We start from the raw sequence: 15,513 nt of genomic DNA, 5'->3' as shown, positions 1-15,513 counted from the left end.
CCAGGAGGAGTGAGTGAAAGAAAAAAAAAGAGCAGAGAAACCAGAGAAACTTGGCTTTTCCAGCCATGCCTTTTTTTTTTTTTTTTTTTTGGGAATAGGAAAGAGCCAGTGTTTCTAATTTTTCCCCTGCCAGGTCCAGGGACCTGGCAGGAAAGAGCAGAAATCTGTGCTTACAGTGCAGAGTGAAAACTTCTATAGCTTTGATACTATTGTACTATTGTCCTGACATAAATCTGTGTAGGATTGTAGGATCTGCCGCAGAGACTGTGTCCACTTGTGCAGCAATTTTAACATCTGATAAATGCAAAAAAATGCACTGTTGACTGCTGACAAGCTGCTTCTGCATGTAGGTCTTAATTTGGGTCTGTATTCCTTCTGTAGCTTTGAGCATTGACCTAAATGTCTGTTTTTTGTTATCAACACTGGTTCTTCCTTTGGGGAAACTCCTTCCTTTGGAGCAACAGAACTTGATAAGTGAGAAATCTGCAAACAACTGATTACCTTATGGTAGTGTGGTACCATTTAGAGGACCCAGGCTGGATCTTAGCTCAATTTTCTTGCTAGATTTGGAATGGTACTTTAATAGCTATCCCCAGGAGCTGGTGTATGGGAATGCAATGGAATTGCACCCCTGAATTGACAGTACTGAACAGTGGAAGAACTGGGGATGTCCATTTGGTCTGAGTCAGCCAAGAGGATTCCTGAGTTGTGCCATCCCACGTGTGACTTTGCATGTCATGTTTGCCTAGAGTGAAACTTCGCTCTTTGCTCTGTTCTCACGATGTGATCCCAGTGCTGTGACTTGTCACTTGCTGTGGGAGTTCTCTGTGCAAGGGTCCCCCATCCTCCCTCAGATGAGCAGTTGGTCACCCAAAGGACAGCTTGAAATGAGCTTTGTTTTTCACAAACTTGACTCTGGCCCAGCATTTTTTCATGATCTTGGTTGACTCCTATGTATGCAGCTTTCCTCAGAGGCATTTCCTCTCAGAGGAAGCAAGATGACAATGAAGAAACGGGGTTACTCATGATAGCTGGAGCCTCCCACAAATTCCCCGTGCTTTCTTCCTTTGTTGCACTGTTTATTTCTACAGTTCTTTCTCATAACAAAGTTACTTGAGGTCAGAAGGTGTGATGAGGTGGAGAAGGGAGTCCTTAATCCCAGTGCTTAGTTCTGGAGTCACTAGGAAGAGCTGGCCTGCTGCCTGGTGGTTACCCATGGGGTGGGGAGAATGGGAGGAGTTGCTGTCCTGTGGCCAGGGTGCAGCATGTACCAAGGTAGCGTGTCTGTGTGCTGTCAAGGCTGGTAGGAGTTGGTGTGTTATAGCAGTGAGAGTGTTTTAAATAACTGCAGCAAAGGCTGGTGCATTGCACCAGCTGTTGATAAATCTAAATACTGACTTACTTATCCATTTCTTGCTAACGGCTCCCCAGAGTTTAGGTTTTGTTCCAAGGAAATTGAATTTTAAAGTGTATTATTATTATTAGATAGGTATTTGAAAAATACCTGTCTATGCAAGTATTTTTATCTGCTGACTTTGATGATTCAGGCAAGCTGTTTCACATTAAAGTCAGAAGCTTTTATTTACTTTGGAAAACAAAAAAGGAAAGTAGAAAGGCTCTGTCTTGTGGATTGGAGGGGTTTTGGTCCTTTGTTCTGTACATTCAAAGTCTTAATATAGTTTTAAAAATAAATATACATTTATTTAAAAGCTGTTTAAGATGGTTGTTGTGGTAGGATGGAAATCCTCGTCGGTCCTCTTCCATTACTGTCTAAAACTATAGTACAAACTGGAGGGAAAAGGAGAGTGGAGACTGTCCCATGACTTAAGTACAATTTGGCCTGTAACAGATGGAGGCTATGCCTTCTCTCTTCACTTTTAGTTCCCCCAGTATAAAAATAAATAATTCAATTAATTCATTTACATTTCTCAAGTCATTAGCAGATGTGAAAATGATGTATAGTGAAGAGCATTGCTGATGCAACCTTTGACTTAAGTTGTGGGTGTGGTATGGGGAGGGAGGGAGGGAGACCTGCTGCAGCCCATGACTCTTGTTTTCATCTTTGTAGTCCCCTGCTGATCGCTCCCAGAAGATTCACGCTGGTGATGAAGTGATCCAGGTGAATCGGCAAACTGTGGTGAGTAACTGGCAGCATTACAGACCTTCCCTCATGCTTGCTCTGCACCACAGGGGCTGGATGGATGGAGTCAGGAGGCAGTTCTGGTGTTTTCCTGGTGAAATGCCTGACCCTTTTTAACATCTTATTTTCAAGACAAATTTTATTCTTTGCAATATTTTGATAAAATAAATATACAGTATTTCATGTTTATATGCCAGATAAAGAGCTTTAAAAAGCAACACCCCCCCCAATAATTTGCAAATATCTGGGAACCTGGATGTAATGATTACATTTTTGCCCATTAAGCAATGCCTTTCAGTGTGAGAAAGAAACATGACAAAAGTAGCTCATTGTGAATCCCTGTGTTAGTCAATTTGAGCATATCCACATGTTTTTCTAGGACTGGAACTGAGGTATAAAGATCATTGCTTGATATCTTAGTATTTAGTTCACAGCTGAAGTAGAGAACTTGGAAAGAAAATAAAGAACCTTTCAAAAAAGGAGCTTTCCATTTTTTTTTAATTCTTAAGACAGCTTTTTTGAATCCCTTATCTCTTTTAGGTTCGTGTCAAAACAAACAGACTTGGGGGATTTGGGTTTTTCTTGTTTGTTCGCTTTCAGAAAATAAATGCTGAATGAAAGATGTCTTTATTCTCTTCTAGGTTGGATGGCAACTAAAAAATCTGGTGGCCAAGCTGCGAGAGAATCCTGCTGGAGTTAGGCTGCTGCTTAAGAAACGTCCTACTGGCTCTTTTCATTTCACTCCGGCTCCACTGAAGAACCTGCGCTGGAAACCACCCTTGGTGCAGGTGAGAGCCTGCCAGCTCCACTCTGACCTCAGGATGGGAATGCCTTGGTTGAAGCTAGAAAAAAGAGAAACCCCAGAAATGCCCTGAAGTACTCATGCTTGAGTATAGGTTCAGGCAGGTTAGGTGAAATGGCTGTCCTCCTATGATTCCTAGATAAAAGGGAAAATGTTCTTCTCTTTTTCTTTTTTTTTTTTTTTTTCCTTGTAACCAGATAATGCCTTCTTGGTACACAAAGGGACTAGGTGTGCTAAATATTTTAATCAGTCTGTGTGCCACTGGGAGAACTTATCTGAGGCAAAACTGCTGATATTCATCCTCAGCATGGAGCAATAAATAAATGCTTCCTGTATTTATCACAGTAATATATTTTTGCTGAAATAACTTAAGATTGTTCCATATATTTGCCCTCTTTTTAGTCCAGTGAAGGGTGAGAAAGTTTTTTTTTTTCAAGAAATTATTTAAACTATTAGTTTAAATAAAATTTGGTTGTTGGGCAAACACAGAAGGCAGACAGGGAAGGTGATGTTAGTAATTCTTAAATAACCATGTTGAGGAATGGCTTGTTGTGTTAGGAAACTTGGTTTAATGCTTGCAAACAACCTAGCTGAATTTAAACTAATTATCTGAAATTAATAAAACCAGGGAGAGTTCCCCCTCATCCTCCTGTTCTGATACAGGTCTCCCTACATCTGTGGGGTTAATTTAAACCCATGAAGTGCTGGTGGCTATCAGAAGTCTCCATGAAAGCAGATTTTTCTCAAAATGGGTAGAAGATGTATAGTTGACAACTTGTTTCTTCTTCCTTTCACCTGTGTGCGTGTCCTGGTTTTGTGGCATCATGCCTGACATGCGCTACCAGTGGGAGGAGCTGAGGTGGGCTGGCTTATGGGCTGTGCCCTGCAGTTTTTCCTTGGGGGGGGAGTGATTGGAGAAGAAGGCTCTTTGTCACCTTTTCTCTCCTTTAGGCAGACAGGAACCTGGAAAGATGCTGAGAATATATAGAAATGAGCTGCAAAGATTAATAATGCCAAATCTATTTTTAATTTGGTTCCCTGGCCCTAGTTACATCCATTGATTCAATCTGTGGTGAACCTTACTATATTCCTGTCTGTGCCCCAGGCATTGGATTGTGTGGAATAAAGGTAGCATATGCCAGCTTCACAAGGCTTGCTAATCATATCTGTACTTAACAAATTGCATTCTTTTAATGCATCTGAAAATAGAAGAGGTAGTTTTGTCTCAGTTGCTTTTTTTGGCTGTGGAATTTACAGGAAAAATAGAACTGGAAAGAGCAAAATATTCTTGAGCAATGCATTACCCATGATAGGACTTCTGTGGGAGGGCCTGAAAAGCTAGCCAAGACTGGGGGTGGAGGAAAATGTGGATTCTAAGTTTTTAAAGTGTTCATACATCACAGAGATAGTAGTTCACTAGGAGATGAAAATGGTGCTGTTGATTATTAAATTACCTTTTTGTGAATGATAAATGAACATTCAGATGTTTGATAACTGTTTAACATTTCAGACCAGCCCTCCACCAGCTTCAGCTCAGTCACCAGAAGGCACGGTGGATACTTCACTGAAGAAAGAGAAGCCAGCCATTTTGGATCTGTACATACCCCCTCCACCAGCTGTGCCGTACTCTCCTCGGTATGTAAACAAACGTGCACCCCTGAACAGAAACCTCCTTCATTGCTCGTGTCTGAGCTGGCTTGATGTTAGAGCTCTGTGCAGATTAGCTTGAGGAAGCTGCAAATCTCAAACTTTCTTCTAGCTGCCTAAATGAGCTGGGTTACTTCTACTTATCTGTAAATGTGTACACTGCCAGGATTGTAACAGGTTTTATTGCTGGAAGATCATTTAGTGCCACAGAGAGCAGAGTTGTTCCCAAAACATGAACCAGTGTCATCTCTGATTTTGTTGTGGAGTTATGTTGCTGACACAGTTTAAATCCAGCTCCACACAGCAAGAAGTAATTTTTGTCCCTAACATTTTTCACTGTTGGATTTTTTTCTTTTTTAGCAAGTTGAGTAACTGTTGTGGGAGTTAGGACAGAAAAGAATGTCACGTTAAATGATGCCTATCACGTTAAATCTTGAAACTTGCAAATTGTTTAAAACAAATATGTTCCCACTAAAGGGAAGGGAGAGGCAATACATCAACTTTTATTTTTTTATCCTGTGGTGTAAGCTATAAAAATGCAGACCTGTGTACACAGCAGGAGGGGGAGTGGTGTATATGGTAAGGCTGGCTGTTGTTTGTTCTCGAGTCCATATTGACTCATGCCAAAACCCTGCCAGCTGCTCTGGGAATGTGATGGAAAAAAGAGTTTTCAGGCAAGATGTGAAAGACAGGTGTGCTTCCTGGCCTTCCCTGACATTTTGGGTTACGTGTAGATAGCCCAGCACAGAAACTGTGACCTTTTGCTGCAGGCCTTGTGGGTGGGAGAGCACTTGCATCCTGTCATGTAAGGGCTGATCCAGAGACAGAGGTGGTGTTACTGCAGTTTTCGGGGCAGGACTGGAAGATGGGGCTCGCTTAGGTAGGGTCTCTTTACTGAAGTTGGACCCATGTTGACGTGCTCTTGCCTTGCTTTTATGGTTACACATGTTCAGGTCTTATGAGAAAAACCCAATTATTTAAATCTTTTGGCATAATAACAAACATACAGATTTAGCAAATGAAGGCCTTAGTTGTTTCTTCAAATTATTACATTTCAAGCATGTTGGTGAATTATGTCCATGTGCTCAATTTGTTTATCTTTCCTAAAGAGGCATAAAATTATATTGAGCTTCAAATGTCTTTAGACCTGAATCCCTGTTGAAAAGGATGCAAATGGCAATATGAGCTGTAAAACTTGTCACTTGGATGATGAAAGGGAAAGGCATCTTGACTTTGAGTTTTAAAGAAATCAAATGTGAGAAGCTATGGCAGGCAGGAAGTAGAGAAAGGACAATTCTTTTGCCTTCTGTTTGGCCATTTATTTAGACCTCTGCATGTTTTGCTTTTCTCTTGAAATTGTGGTGCATTTTTGTGATAGTTGCTTCCCTCCTCACCCCATCATCCTATTTTCTTACCTTCCTGGTAGGGATCTCATCTGCTCCATACTGGGGGTCAGAGAGCAGTGTTTGGTTTCCTTCCCCATGGCACAGTCTCCACATGGTGGTGGTGTAGGAGAGCTCTCCATGTACATACATACATTTCTGCTGTAACACTTGAGTGCAATTTTTGGTCTCTGAATCTCCATAAATAGCTCCTTCCTGTTCACTGAGCTGTTAGCATTGTTGTTGCTGGAGAGCTGGACAAGTGGGATGTGCTGTCCAGGGGCTGCTATGAATGTGTATGTGTGCATAGACAGTCAGCTATATGTTTTTATGCCCGACTTGGCTAATGATTACTTCAAGCAGTAAGACTGTAACATGTAGGAAGGGGGAAAAAAACACAGGCAAATCTTAGCTTGAAGGGTGTTTCTCTTGCAAAAGTTCTTGCAGAATTTAATCAAAATCATATATATGTGTGTGTGTGTGTATATATATATATACACACCCATACAAACTATGAATCTGTTACTGAAACTCTCAAGGAGCGAGAGAGAAGGTGGTAAATATTCAGTGACAGCTATTGGACTCCTACAATGACTGAAAGGCAGAGTCCCTCAGATGGAGGTAATAGGTGTTACCATTACACAGATAGAGATGGATAAATTTATGAAGCACTTCTGAGTTACAACTATGTACTGGGCAGGCAGTGAATCAGGGGCTTTGATGCCCTCAGGACAGAAAGGTCTCGTTTATCAGTCTTCTGCAGGAGGGGAACGTCTACATTTCTCAGTGTGTTAAATTACTGGCTTGTTAAGAGTGAATTAGCATGAGGGGGGTAGCTTTCTTTTCTCCTAGTTAAATATAATGAAGTCTTCTCTCACCTGACTTACTTGGGACTTTTTTTCCAGCTTGTTTTGTAGCACAATGCCAGTTGTCACGAGCATGGCTTGCTACTAGAAATATCTTTCAAACCTACTCATGTCTGTAGCTTTAAACTCGTTCAAGACACTGACTGAAGTGACATGTCCTTTCAGAGATGAAAAGGGGAGCTTTGTGTATGGAGGAGGCAACAAACGCAGTCAGCCACTACCTGGGTCCAAGGGCGCCGAGTCTCCCAATTCTTTTCTGGATCAGGAGAGCCGAAGGCGAAGGTTTACCATTGCTGATTCAGATCAGCTGCCTGGGTATCCCGTGGAAGTAAACATCCTACCAGCCAAGATGAGAGAAAAAACACAGTCCTACGGTGAGTTAATTCCTCTCTTGTTATCTCTGTTTTGATAAGGGTTTTGATTAGTCTCAAATGATCTCTCCTGAAAAACTGCTTGTCAGACTTGATTGATATTGAGGTCATTTGTACAAATTCTGAACGTGAAATTCTACATCTGAAATTCCACATCTGAAATAATTTCTCTTAAGTGCTGTTATTTCTGTAATAAATATCATCCAGTTGAGGTCTGCTGCTACAGAAGGCCATCTCTACGTCTGTTTTGGTTATAACATTATCTCCGCTCCCTCTCTAAATGAGCAAGAGAGTGGGTGTTTGATCTCTGCACACTGATTTCTTATATGCCACCAGTGGAAGTATCTTCAAATATTTTTTTTCTACAATTTGAACTCTCCCTTTGTTTAACTGGGAAAAGCAAAAATTTAAAAATTGGTTTCCTTAACTTTATGTAACTTTTCATAACCTTCTGTGTTGTCTCTAGGAAAACCTCGTCCTTTGTCAATGCCTGCTGATGGAAGCTGGATAGGAGCTGCAGAGCCCTTCTCTAGGCCACGAGGATCAGGGAGAAAAGGCAAGGTTTTAGGTTTTATCCTTCACTCTCTTCCTCTCCAAAAGAGAGGTGGTGAACTAAGGAAAGTGTTCAAATTAGGAATTATGGAGGATTATGGTTTGCATATTGTTGAACTGATGCAAGGTGACCATTGTTGGGTTTAGCAGGAAATGCTACATGGTAACTGAAATTTCTGAGGCTGTTTGGTGATGGGACTCAAATCTTCTGCCTTAGACTTGTAGTGAGCATTAAAAGTAAGCTAGAATGACTAGGGCAGATCTGTACTTGTGACTTTATGGCACAGGTCCAGCATTTTGCTCTTGCACATGGCCCTTTCCCTTTCTACTGCGTTTAAAATTGATCACAAGGCTACTTTTTTGCTAAGTCTTTCTTTTTGTTTAGCTCACTGTGGAGGTTGAAGAAGCAAGCTTTGTTCAGAAAATGTAAAATGTAGGGCCTTTTAGGAGCTGCTTATTACTGCTACTGCTGTTAGAAAGGAACATATTCTGCAGGCATCACTGAATGGGGGAGAAACAGAAGCTCACAACATTCTGTGTTCGGTTGGATGGCTTTTTTTACTTCCCACACTGTCCTCTTCCCACTCTCTTTTGCATCTGAAAGACTATTTGAGTCCTGTTAAAGTGGGAAATAAGGATGACTAGTTTATTCTTGGAATCAGTTCTGAAAGCTGATGTCTAATTCTAGGTAAAATGAAAGCTGAATTCTATTATTTTCATGTAAAGGTTGAACTTGATAATGAGAAGCATCAACCTGGAGGGATACTTACAGAGCGATCACCAGGTGGCAGGGCTGGTTTTTGCGTGTATGTTTTTTTGTTTGCTTTTACCTTTGGTTTTGTGTTGACTTTTTTTAAAGCTTGAAATATACCTAAGTACTGCAGGCTTGTATTTAAGCTGTGTTGGATCAGAACCAAAGGCCTGCCTAGTCCAGTAGGATGTCTTTAGTAGCAGATGATTTGGTCAAGTGTCTAGCGAAGAGTTAAAACAGAGAACGTCATGGATCACTAGCCAAAACCAGTGAGGGAAGTACTTACATCTTCACTTGCAAAATTAATTTCTCTTGTCCAGAGTAATATTAGTAGCTTTTAAGTTACTCCTGAGTTATATTGAGAAATTCATGGATTCAACTCTGGTCTCTTCAGCATTTTGAATAACACATCTGAGGAAGGTTTGTTACATCTCACCTATGGTAATGGTTTGCATGAAGGTAGTCTGTATTAGCATTTTTGGTGTGTGTGAATCTGGAATATAACAGTCAAATGGTATCTCTTCTGTGTATGGATGTATTTCATTATTTCTGTTACTTAAAAAACATTAAAGATGCAAAAATCTGTGGATCTATTGATAGCTGCTTATGTCCAGGTCTTTTATGAACAAAACCCCACGTCTAGGTATTTGAAGTGTAACCGGAATACTTTTATAAAAATAGAAAATGTCAATGGAGGGTTTTGAAGTCAGCAATAATATGTTTTCTTCCTGCTGTTTGTACAGGTGAAGATGTCCTCTGCAGGTACTTCAGCAATGAAAGGATACCACCAATCATTGAGGAAAGCCCTTCCATGCAGCACCCGCTCTCCAGGCCAGTGTCTGACAAGCACTTAGTGAGGGGAACGGATTATATTCGAGGCAGCAGGTGTTTTATGAATACAGACCTCCACAACAGTGCAACTATTCCATTTCAAGAGGAAGGTGCTAAAAAATCATCATCAGTTACGTCTTCCACAAAATCCTCCTCAGCAGAGCCCTCGCTGCTGGTCAATTGGATCACGAGACTGAAATTGTTGACTCATTGACTTGTCCGCAGCGCTGTTCCCAAGTGCCTTTGCTCGTTGGTCAGACTGCTCTACCTTGCAGCTGAACTGATACACAGTGACTAATGCATTAGTCTTTTCCTGGAGAATCTTACACTTTTGCCTTTTTGTGTCATTTTTGATGGATCGGGGTGGTTTCATAGTGCAAGGAGGGAAGAAAGATAAAGATCAGGTTCCTCTTCCTGGCCAAAAACTGAAGGCATTTATTCCTGTGGAAATGAGTAAAATTTCAGTGAGGTAGAGGCCACACATGACCTGGAAAATGCTTAATGACTCAGAGGAAAGCATTGCGTTACTGTGAAGTCCCGTGGCACTTTAGTTGTCTGAATGCTCAGAGGCTGGTGCAACAGGCAGGGTGTCAGAGTATGCAGAGCTCACAGAAGCTGTCACTCTCCTGAGTGGGAAAATAAGGAGGAAAACAGCAGTTTCATGCAACTTGGTGATGCTATTTCAAGTATTGCATGAGATCAACCTTGTGAGGAAGAAGTGTTACCGTTCTTTCTCTGATATCCAGAGTTCCTATGAAGTCTTAGGAAGAGAGTTCTCTTATTCAGAGATTTTAGGAAGTTGGACTAATTTAATTATAAATCAATCCAACCTTATATATATAATCTATTTTATTGAAATCACAGTACAAATATGGAGCACTGAACAGCTGCAGTGCTCATTTGTAAAGGTATATGGATTGCTACAACATGCCAGGGAAATGCATCTGTAGAGGTGGTGAAAGAATATACAGTATTTCCTTAATTGTTTAAGAATGACTTGCTGTTAACCAAAGTAACCTGTTAAAGACAGTACTGTTGGACTCATGAGAACTTTTACAGTGGTTCAGTTTTTGAATGATGTGTTGTTTTTATGAAAAATATGTGCTATCATACACTACAACTGTAAGACGTCTTGCTATTTTCTATATAGCTCTAATTTTTACCCCTCAGAATTTTAAAATAGCATTGGGTATTTTGGGAGGAAAATAAAACTTGCTTAACAAAAGAGGAGGATATTAAAGAGGTATTGTTTAAGAAGGAATGTACATAAGATTGTTAGTGTGCAAACAGTTGTGTTTAAAGTTATTTAAATGTTAAATATAGTTGTATATATTTTTACATTTAAACGGATAGAGTTTGTACCTTCCTGTATTGAGGTATTTGGCACAGCTTAGTCAAATGAAAGGAAAATAAGATTTTGTATTACCTTCTAATTATAAGACTAACTATTTTTGTAGATGATACATTGCCAACAGGCTCTACTCCTTTGGTCTTGCTGAAAAGAAGGATTTATATTCAGTAATTGGTGGGGAAAGAGGGAAGTTAAATGCCAGTTTGCACTTAGGGGCAGTAATCACATGTGATAACAGGATGTTAAAAACACACTAATTCTGTCTGTGAAGATGTCACTATTCTACTGCAACGAGCTGATGAAGTTGTGCTACAGCCCAGCAGAGAGCGACAGGGTATTTCATTCACTTCTCAATTAATTACATTTGACTGAGACTCACTAATGACTGGAGAGGCTGGTTTGGACCTTTCTGATCAAAGCAGATTTGTCTGTCTTCTGCCACTCTCCTCCACTCTCTGAGATGGCAGTCTGTACAAGAGACATGGACTGCTGCTGTGCAGTTCAACCCAAACAACAGTTTGGTCCTGCCTCCAAGAAAAGGGCTGAAACTGCTGTGTTGAAGGCTCTGTGGTGTAGTATAGTGCAGCCTCCAAAGGGCTGAACTGTTCTAAAGGTGTTGTCTAAGCAAGGCTTTTAAAATGGAAATTCTGCTCATCTTCAATGTCGTGTTTTCTGTGCTTTAAAAATGAATGGAGACCATCATACTTAATCTGTTATTGTATATAATGAATATAGAGGATGCTCTACAGCTTAGGGGTAAAAAAAGTCCCACAGATCTACAAGTAAATCACAGCTGATATCCTTCTGGCTTAACCTGCAAAAAATTCTGCTATTATGCAAAAACTTGGCTCATCTCTTAATGTTGAAGGTACGTGTATCTATCAGATGAAAAACTATCTAGGCTGCCCTCATAATGAGTACCATGTATGTTTCCAGATACCCTGCCATGGTGCAGTACTCCACAATACTCTGAATACACTGTCATGGTGGCAAAACAGTGCAGTTAATTAGTAAAGATCATTAACCCCACAAAAATGGAAAATAATATTTAGTACTCATGCATATATGTATAGTGAGGTTCATGCACTTTTGAAATATTGAGCAGGCTTCTGTTGTAGTCTGTAGAATATGTAAAAACCAATACCTTTGCTTTCTCTTACATAACTATTGCAAAAAAAAAAAAGTCCGATTTTGGATGGTAATGTGTGAGAGGAAATAAGACAAAAATGAGCACTAATGACTTGTAGAGACAGAGTGCAGGGCAATTCTCCAAGCCATGTGTTTCCTCTAGTATTATGGACAATTAAATTAATTACTTTGAATTCTGGATGACCAACAGAGGTGGACACAGTACTGAGAGTATTACAATAATTTTGTGCTAATCAATGAGCTGATAACTTTTCTGTCCTCATAAGCAGGGCTTCTTTTGAAAACAACATGCTCCATACTCTTGGTGCTCACTGAACAGAAAGGAGAGAAAGTAAACATCCAAAACTTAACCAAACCAGGAAACAGATGGTGAAAACTAACTTTGCAGTTGGAGAGGATAAAGAATTTTCTTCTTGCATAAATGTTACTTTAGTCCAAATCTTGGGTCCTGTTTTATTACACTGCCACCAGGTAGTCTTCACAAACTGCTCTATTCCCACAATCACATCCTGAACAGACCAATTTAAACCCCTCATCAGGCTTGAACTTAGATCTTGATGAATTCAGCTCAAACCTTTTTATTGCAGGTTTTACTTCCCTAGGAGCTTTCCTGTGTTCATCATTCAGTTTTTGGAATATTTTACACATGATCCAGGCAGAAAGGCTTTCCTGCACATGCATTCTCAGAAATGCCTTTGCCAGCAGGATTGGTATCTTGGAGGAGTGTGAATGTTGGCTTCTGCTTGTGTTTTCTGCACTAAAATATTCATCCCCCAATTTCCACCATACATCCTAGTGCACAATCTCAAAGTGTTGAGATAGAAATGCTCATGGTCAATTGGAAGGAAGTGTTGTGTCCTTTGGAGTAACCTTTGTCCTGCTGTACAGCTGTGGCTTCTTTCTTCTGTGTGGCCTGAGCTTTACTTTGCACATGCTGTGGTTATGGAGCACGTGCTCTTTATGGCTGTCACAGGAATGCTTTTGTCTCCTTGCAGGCTTTAAGGTTTTTATAGTGGATAAGAGCTCTTGAAGAAACCACTGATTAACTCAGCATATTGTGTGATTCACTTAAAATGTGGAAAGAGCGCTCCAAAAAACCTCTGGAGAATGAAAAAAGAGGGATCAGGCTAAGCTAAATGTATGGGTCTGTGTTGAGTTGAGTGCTGCTTCACTAGTGTGGCAGTAACTGCAAAGAAGATACCCCACACCACTGCAGCGTGCACATTTGTTTTTACCCTTACATTTGTAGTATATTTGCTAGAATAATATGAAACAAGGGCAGTCTTTCAAAGCAGTTATATACAGTTCCACACACCACACTTGGGCTGTAAGATGTATGACAAAAGCAGTCAAGAGCTGCTGTCAGTGTGTAATTTCATCAAATTTCTGCTGCCTGTGCTGCTGCTGTCTCAGTTTAAAATAGTAACCTCTCTTTATCCTGTTGCCTGCACAATGCAAGTCCCTAACCATCAATTTTGTCTTCCTTTGTGATAGTTAGCAACTGCTGGTAAGATTGTGTCATTTCCACAGGTCCTTGTGCAGTGGTCTAAAAGCTTAGTTAGTTTGGGTTATTCTGGACTTTGTCAAAAAGTGGAAAGTCACATTTAAAAACAGTATTACTGTTCCAACATCACTTAGAGTTGGGATTTTTTTTATACATACTAAATAAGAGACAGGCAGGAGTTGTCTGTTGCACATACTTTGCCAGTGGAAGAAAAAATGAGGATTACATACTCAGTGGAGGAAAAAACCCTAGACCTTTGGGTGTCCTCCAGTTCCTGCCAGTGGGAGAAATGTGTTTGTTTTAGCATGACATAGAATAGATGTAAACATTTTTTTTTTAAACCTCCCTGTGTGGTCACCTCAGTTATTCAGGATGATGTAAGCCACTGGCTTTCTCCCTTAAGTGGTTATGGAGTTACTTAATATATTTTTTTGGGAGAGGGGAAAGATATCTTAGGAAATTACATGATTGATTAACAGGTTAATGGAGGCAGAATAATTAAGCCTAAAGTAAGTGCCAGAGAGTGCCAAGTTGTAGGGAGAATCGTTGGGGTCAGTTTATGATTGTGGTTTCTGTTTGTTCTCTGGTGAGGGTGAATGTTCTCTATGCCAGACAGCCGCCAAGGAATTGGAGGACAAAAAGTCCAATTTGCTGTGCCATCTTCATCTGAGAGGGGTACTTGCTTGGGCTTTTTTGGTTTGTTGGTTGGTTGTTTCTGACACTCCACACCCTCCTTGGTCAGTGTAGCCCTTTTTCAGTGCAGCCAGAGTAGGAACTGTTGAAATGTACCTGTGGAGCAAACCTGACAAGACCCTGATGGATCACTGGGCTGTGCTCGCTGATGGTGTTCAGCCACCATGTGTTCAGATGTGTTCTGGGAGTGCCTTTGCAGGTGAGGAGCCTCAGACCCTTGTTACCTTTGCTTAGAGGCTTTTTTGTTTGGGCAATATTTACTGAGAGGCATAAAATATGCCACAGTCGAAACTGATGTTTAATGTTTTGACCATGTATTTAAATTTTTTTTCCCAAGTAATTGCATGCTTCTCAGTGCTACTTATTAATGTTTTCCTCTTTCATCCCCCATTAGCTGTTTTCAGTACCAATGTTTCTAATGAAATCCTCCCATATTTCCAGTGAAAATGTTCATAATGCCAAGTAGTCACAAATGAGCCATAAAATTTTAATCTGTAAACCGTAAAAGAACCCCAACCAGACAAAACTCAATTAGCAAAACACAAGAAAAAACTCTTTTTATACCTTGTGAATAACAACTTTGTGAATGATAATGAATAATAATGAAACTAAGGATTTTCATCCAGGTAAAGGATCAGCCAGACTTGAGTGGCTGCACCTTGGGTGATTTGTTTGATTTTATTACATGACAGTAGAAAGTGAGGGCTGTAATTCAGGTATTGTAGATTCTTGCAGAGCAACTGTGGTTAAATGTGTCTCCACAGAACATGACCAAAGGCTTTCTTAGATGTAACACAGTTTTAGCTGAAATTATTTCCCATGTCACTGAATGTCCCACTGAACATGCAGAAGTCTTAATATTGTCTGGCATAGTTCTTGACCACTGGTTCTGGGGGGAAGTTGGTATAAGTTCCTATAAGTGGATGTGATGAAACCAAAATAAATGATATCCTAAATTAATTATTTCCCTTTTCCTATGTCCTTCCTCTCTGACCTTTTCCTTCCTACGTTAAAGCTAAGGGACTCTCCAAGAATTTATTTCACAAACAAACAGCTATAAAGTCTTTATAGCATAATCAGTTTGTTTTGATGTCCATGACAGTTTTGACCAGTGCCTTCCAACAGAAACAGTGCTGCCCACAAGACAACATTTCCAAGTTCTTGATTTGTATGTGAATTCCTCTCTGCTTAGTAAGCTGTTGGCTTAGACTCCTCTTTGAAGTTCCTTAGACCACCCCAAACAGTCCTTGGTCCTTTAGGTCCAGAGACATCAGCTTCTTATCACTGGATAGGAAGAAATGTCTGGTTTTTCTCCTCTCTCAGAGTTTTGTAATGCTGGATTCATAAGTTGCATTGGATAGATGGGTGTGGAACTACTGCCCTTCCCTGCCTGGCCTCCCCTGCTGTCTGTGCAGTGACTGTGTGGGGTGGGAGGGACAAGAAGGTGAGGGGAAACCCATCAGCTAAAGCAGCA

At 40.4% G+C, this 15,513-nt stretch overlaps 1 protein-coding gene across 1 annotated transcript in view; it reads left to right on the top strand.

Annotated features, from left to right (window-relative positions):
* Nucleotides 1-15,308, top strand: part of CNKSR3 (CNKSR family member 3) — a 57,769-nt gene extending 42,461 nt beyond the window's left edge. The window contains exons 8-13 of the mRNA XM_058834529.1: nt 2,069-2,137; nt 2,782-2,928; nt 4,453-4,577; nt 7,003-7,211; nt 7,675-7,764; nt 9,255-15,308. Of these exons, the coding sequence (XP_058690512.1) occupies nt 2,069-2,137; nt 2,782-2,928; nt 4,453-4,577; nt 7,003-7,211; nt 7,675-7,764; nt 9,255-9,556 (942 nt within the window). The 3' untranslated portion in view covers nt 9,557-15,308. The remainder of the gene's footprint in view (nt 1-2,068; nt 2,138-2,781; nt 2,929-4,452; nt 4,578-7,002; nt 7,212-7,674; nt 7,765-9,254) is intronic.
* Nucleotides 15,309-15,513: the final 205 nt, after the last annotated feature.

This window comes from Poecile atricapillus, chromosome 3, assembly GCF_030490865.1.
Source record: "Poecile atricapillus isolate bPoeAtr1 chromosome 3, bPoeAtr1.hap1, whole genome shotgun sequence".
Taxonomy (NCBI): Eukaryota; Metazoa; Chordata; class Aves; order Passeriformes; family Paridae; genus Poecile; species Poecile atricapillus.
The sequence above is the reverse complement of the archived record's forward strand: the minus strand, read 5'-3'. Positions and strand labels throughout refer to the sequence as shown.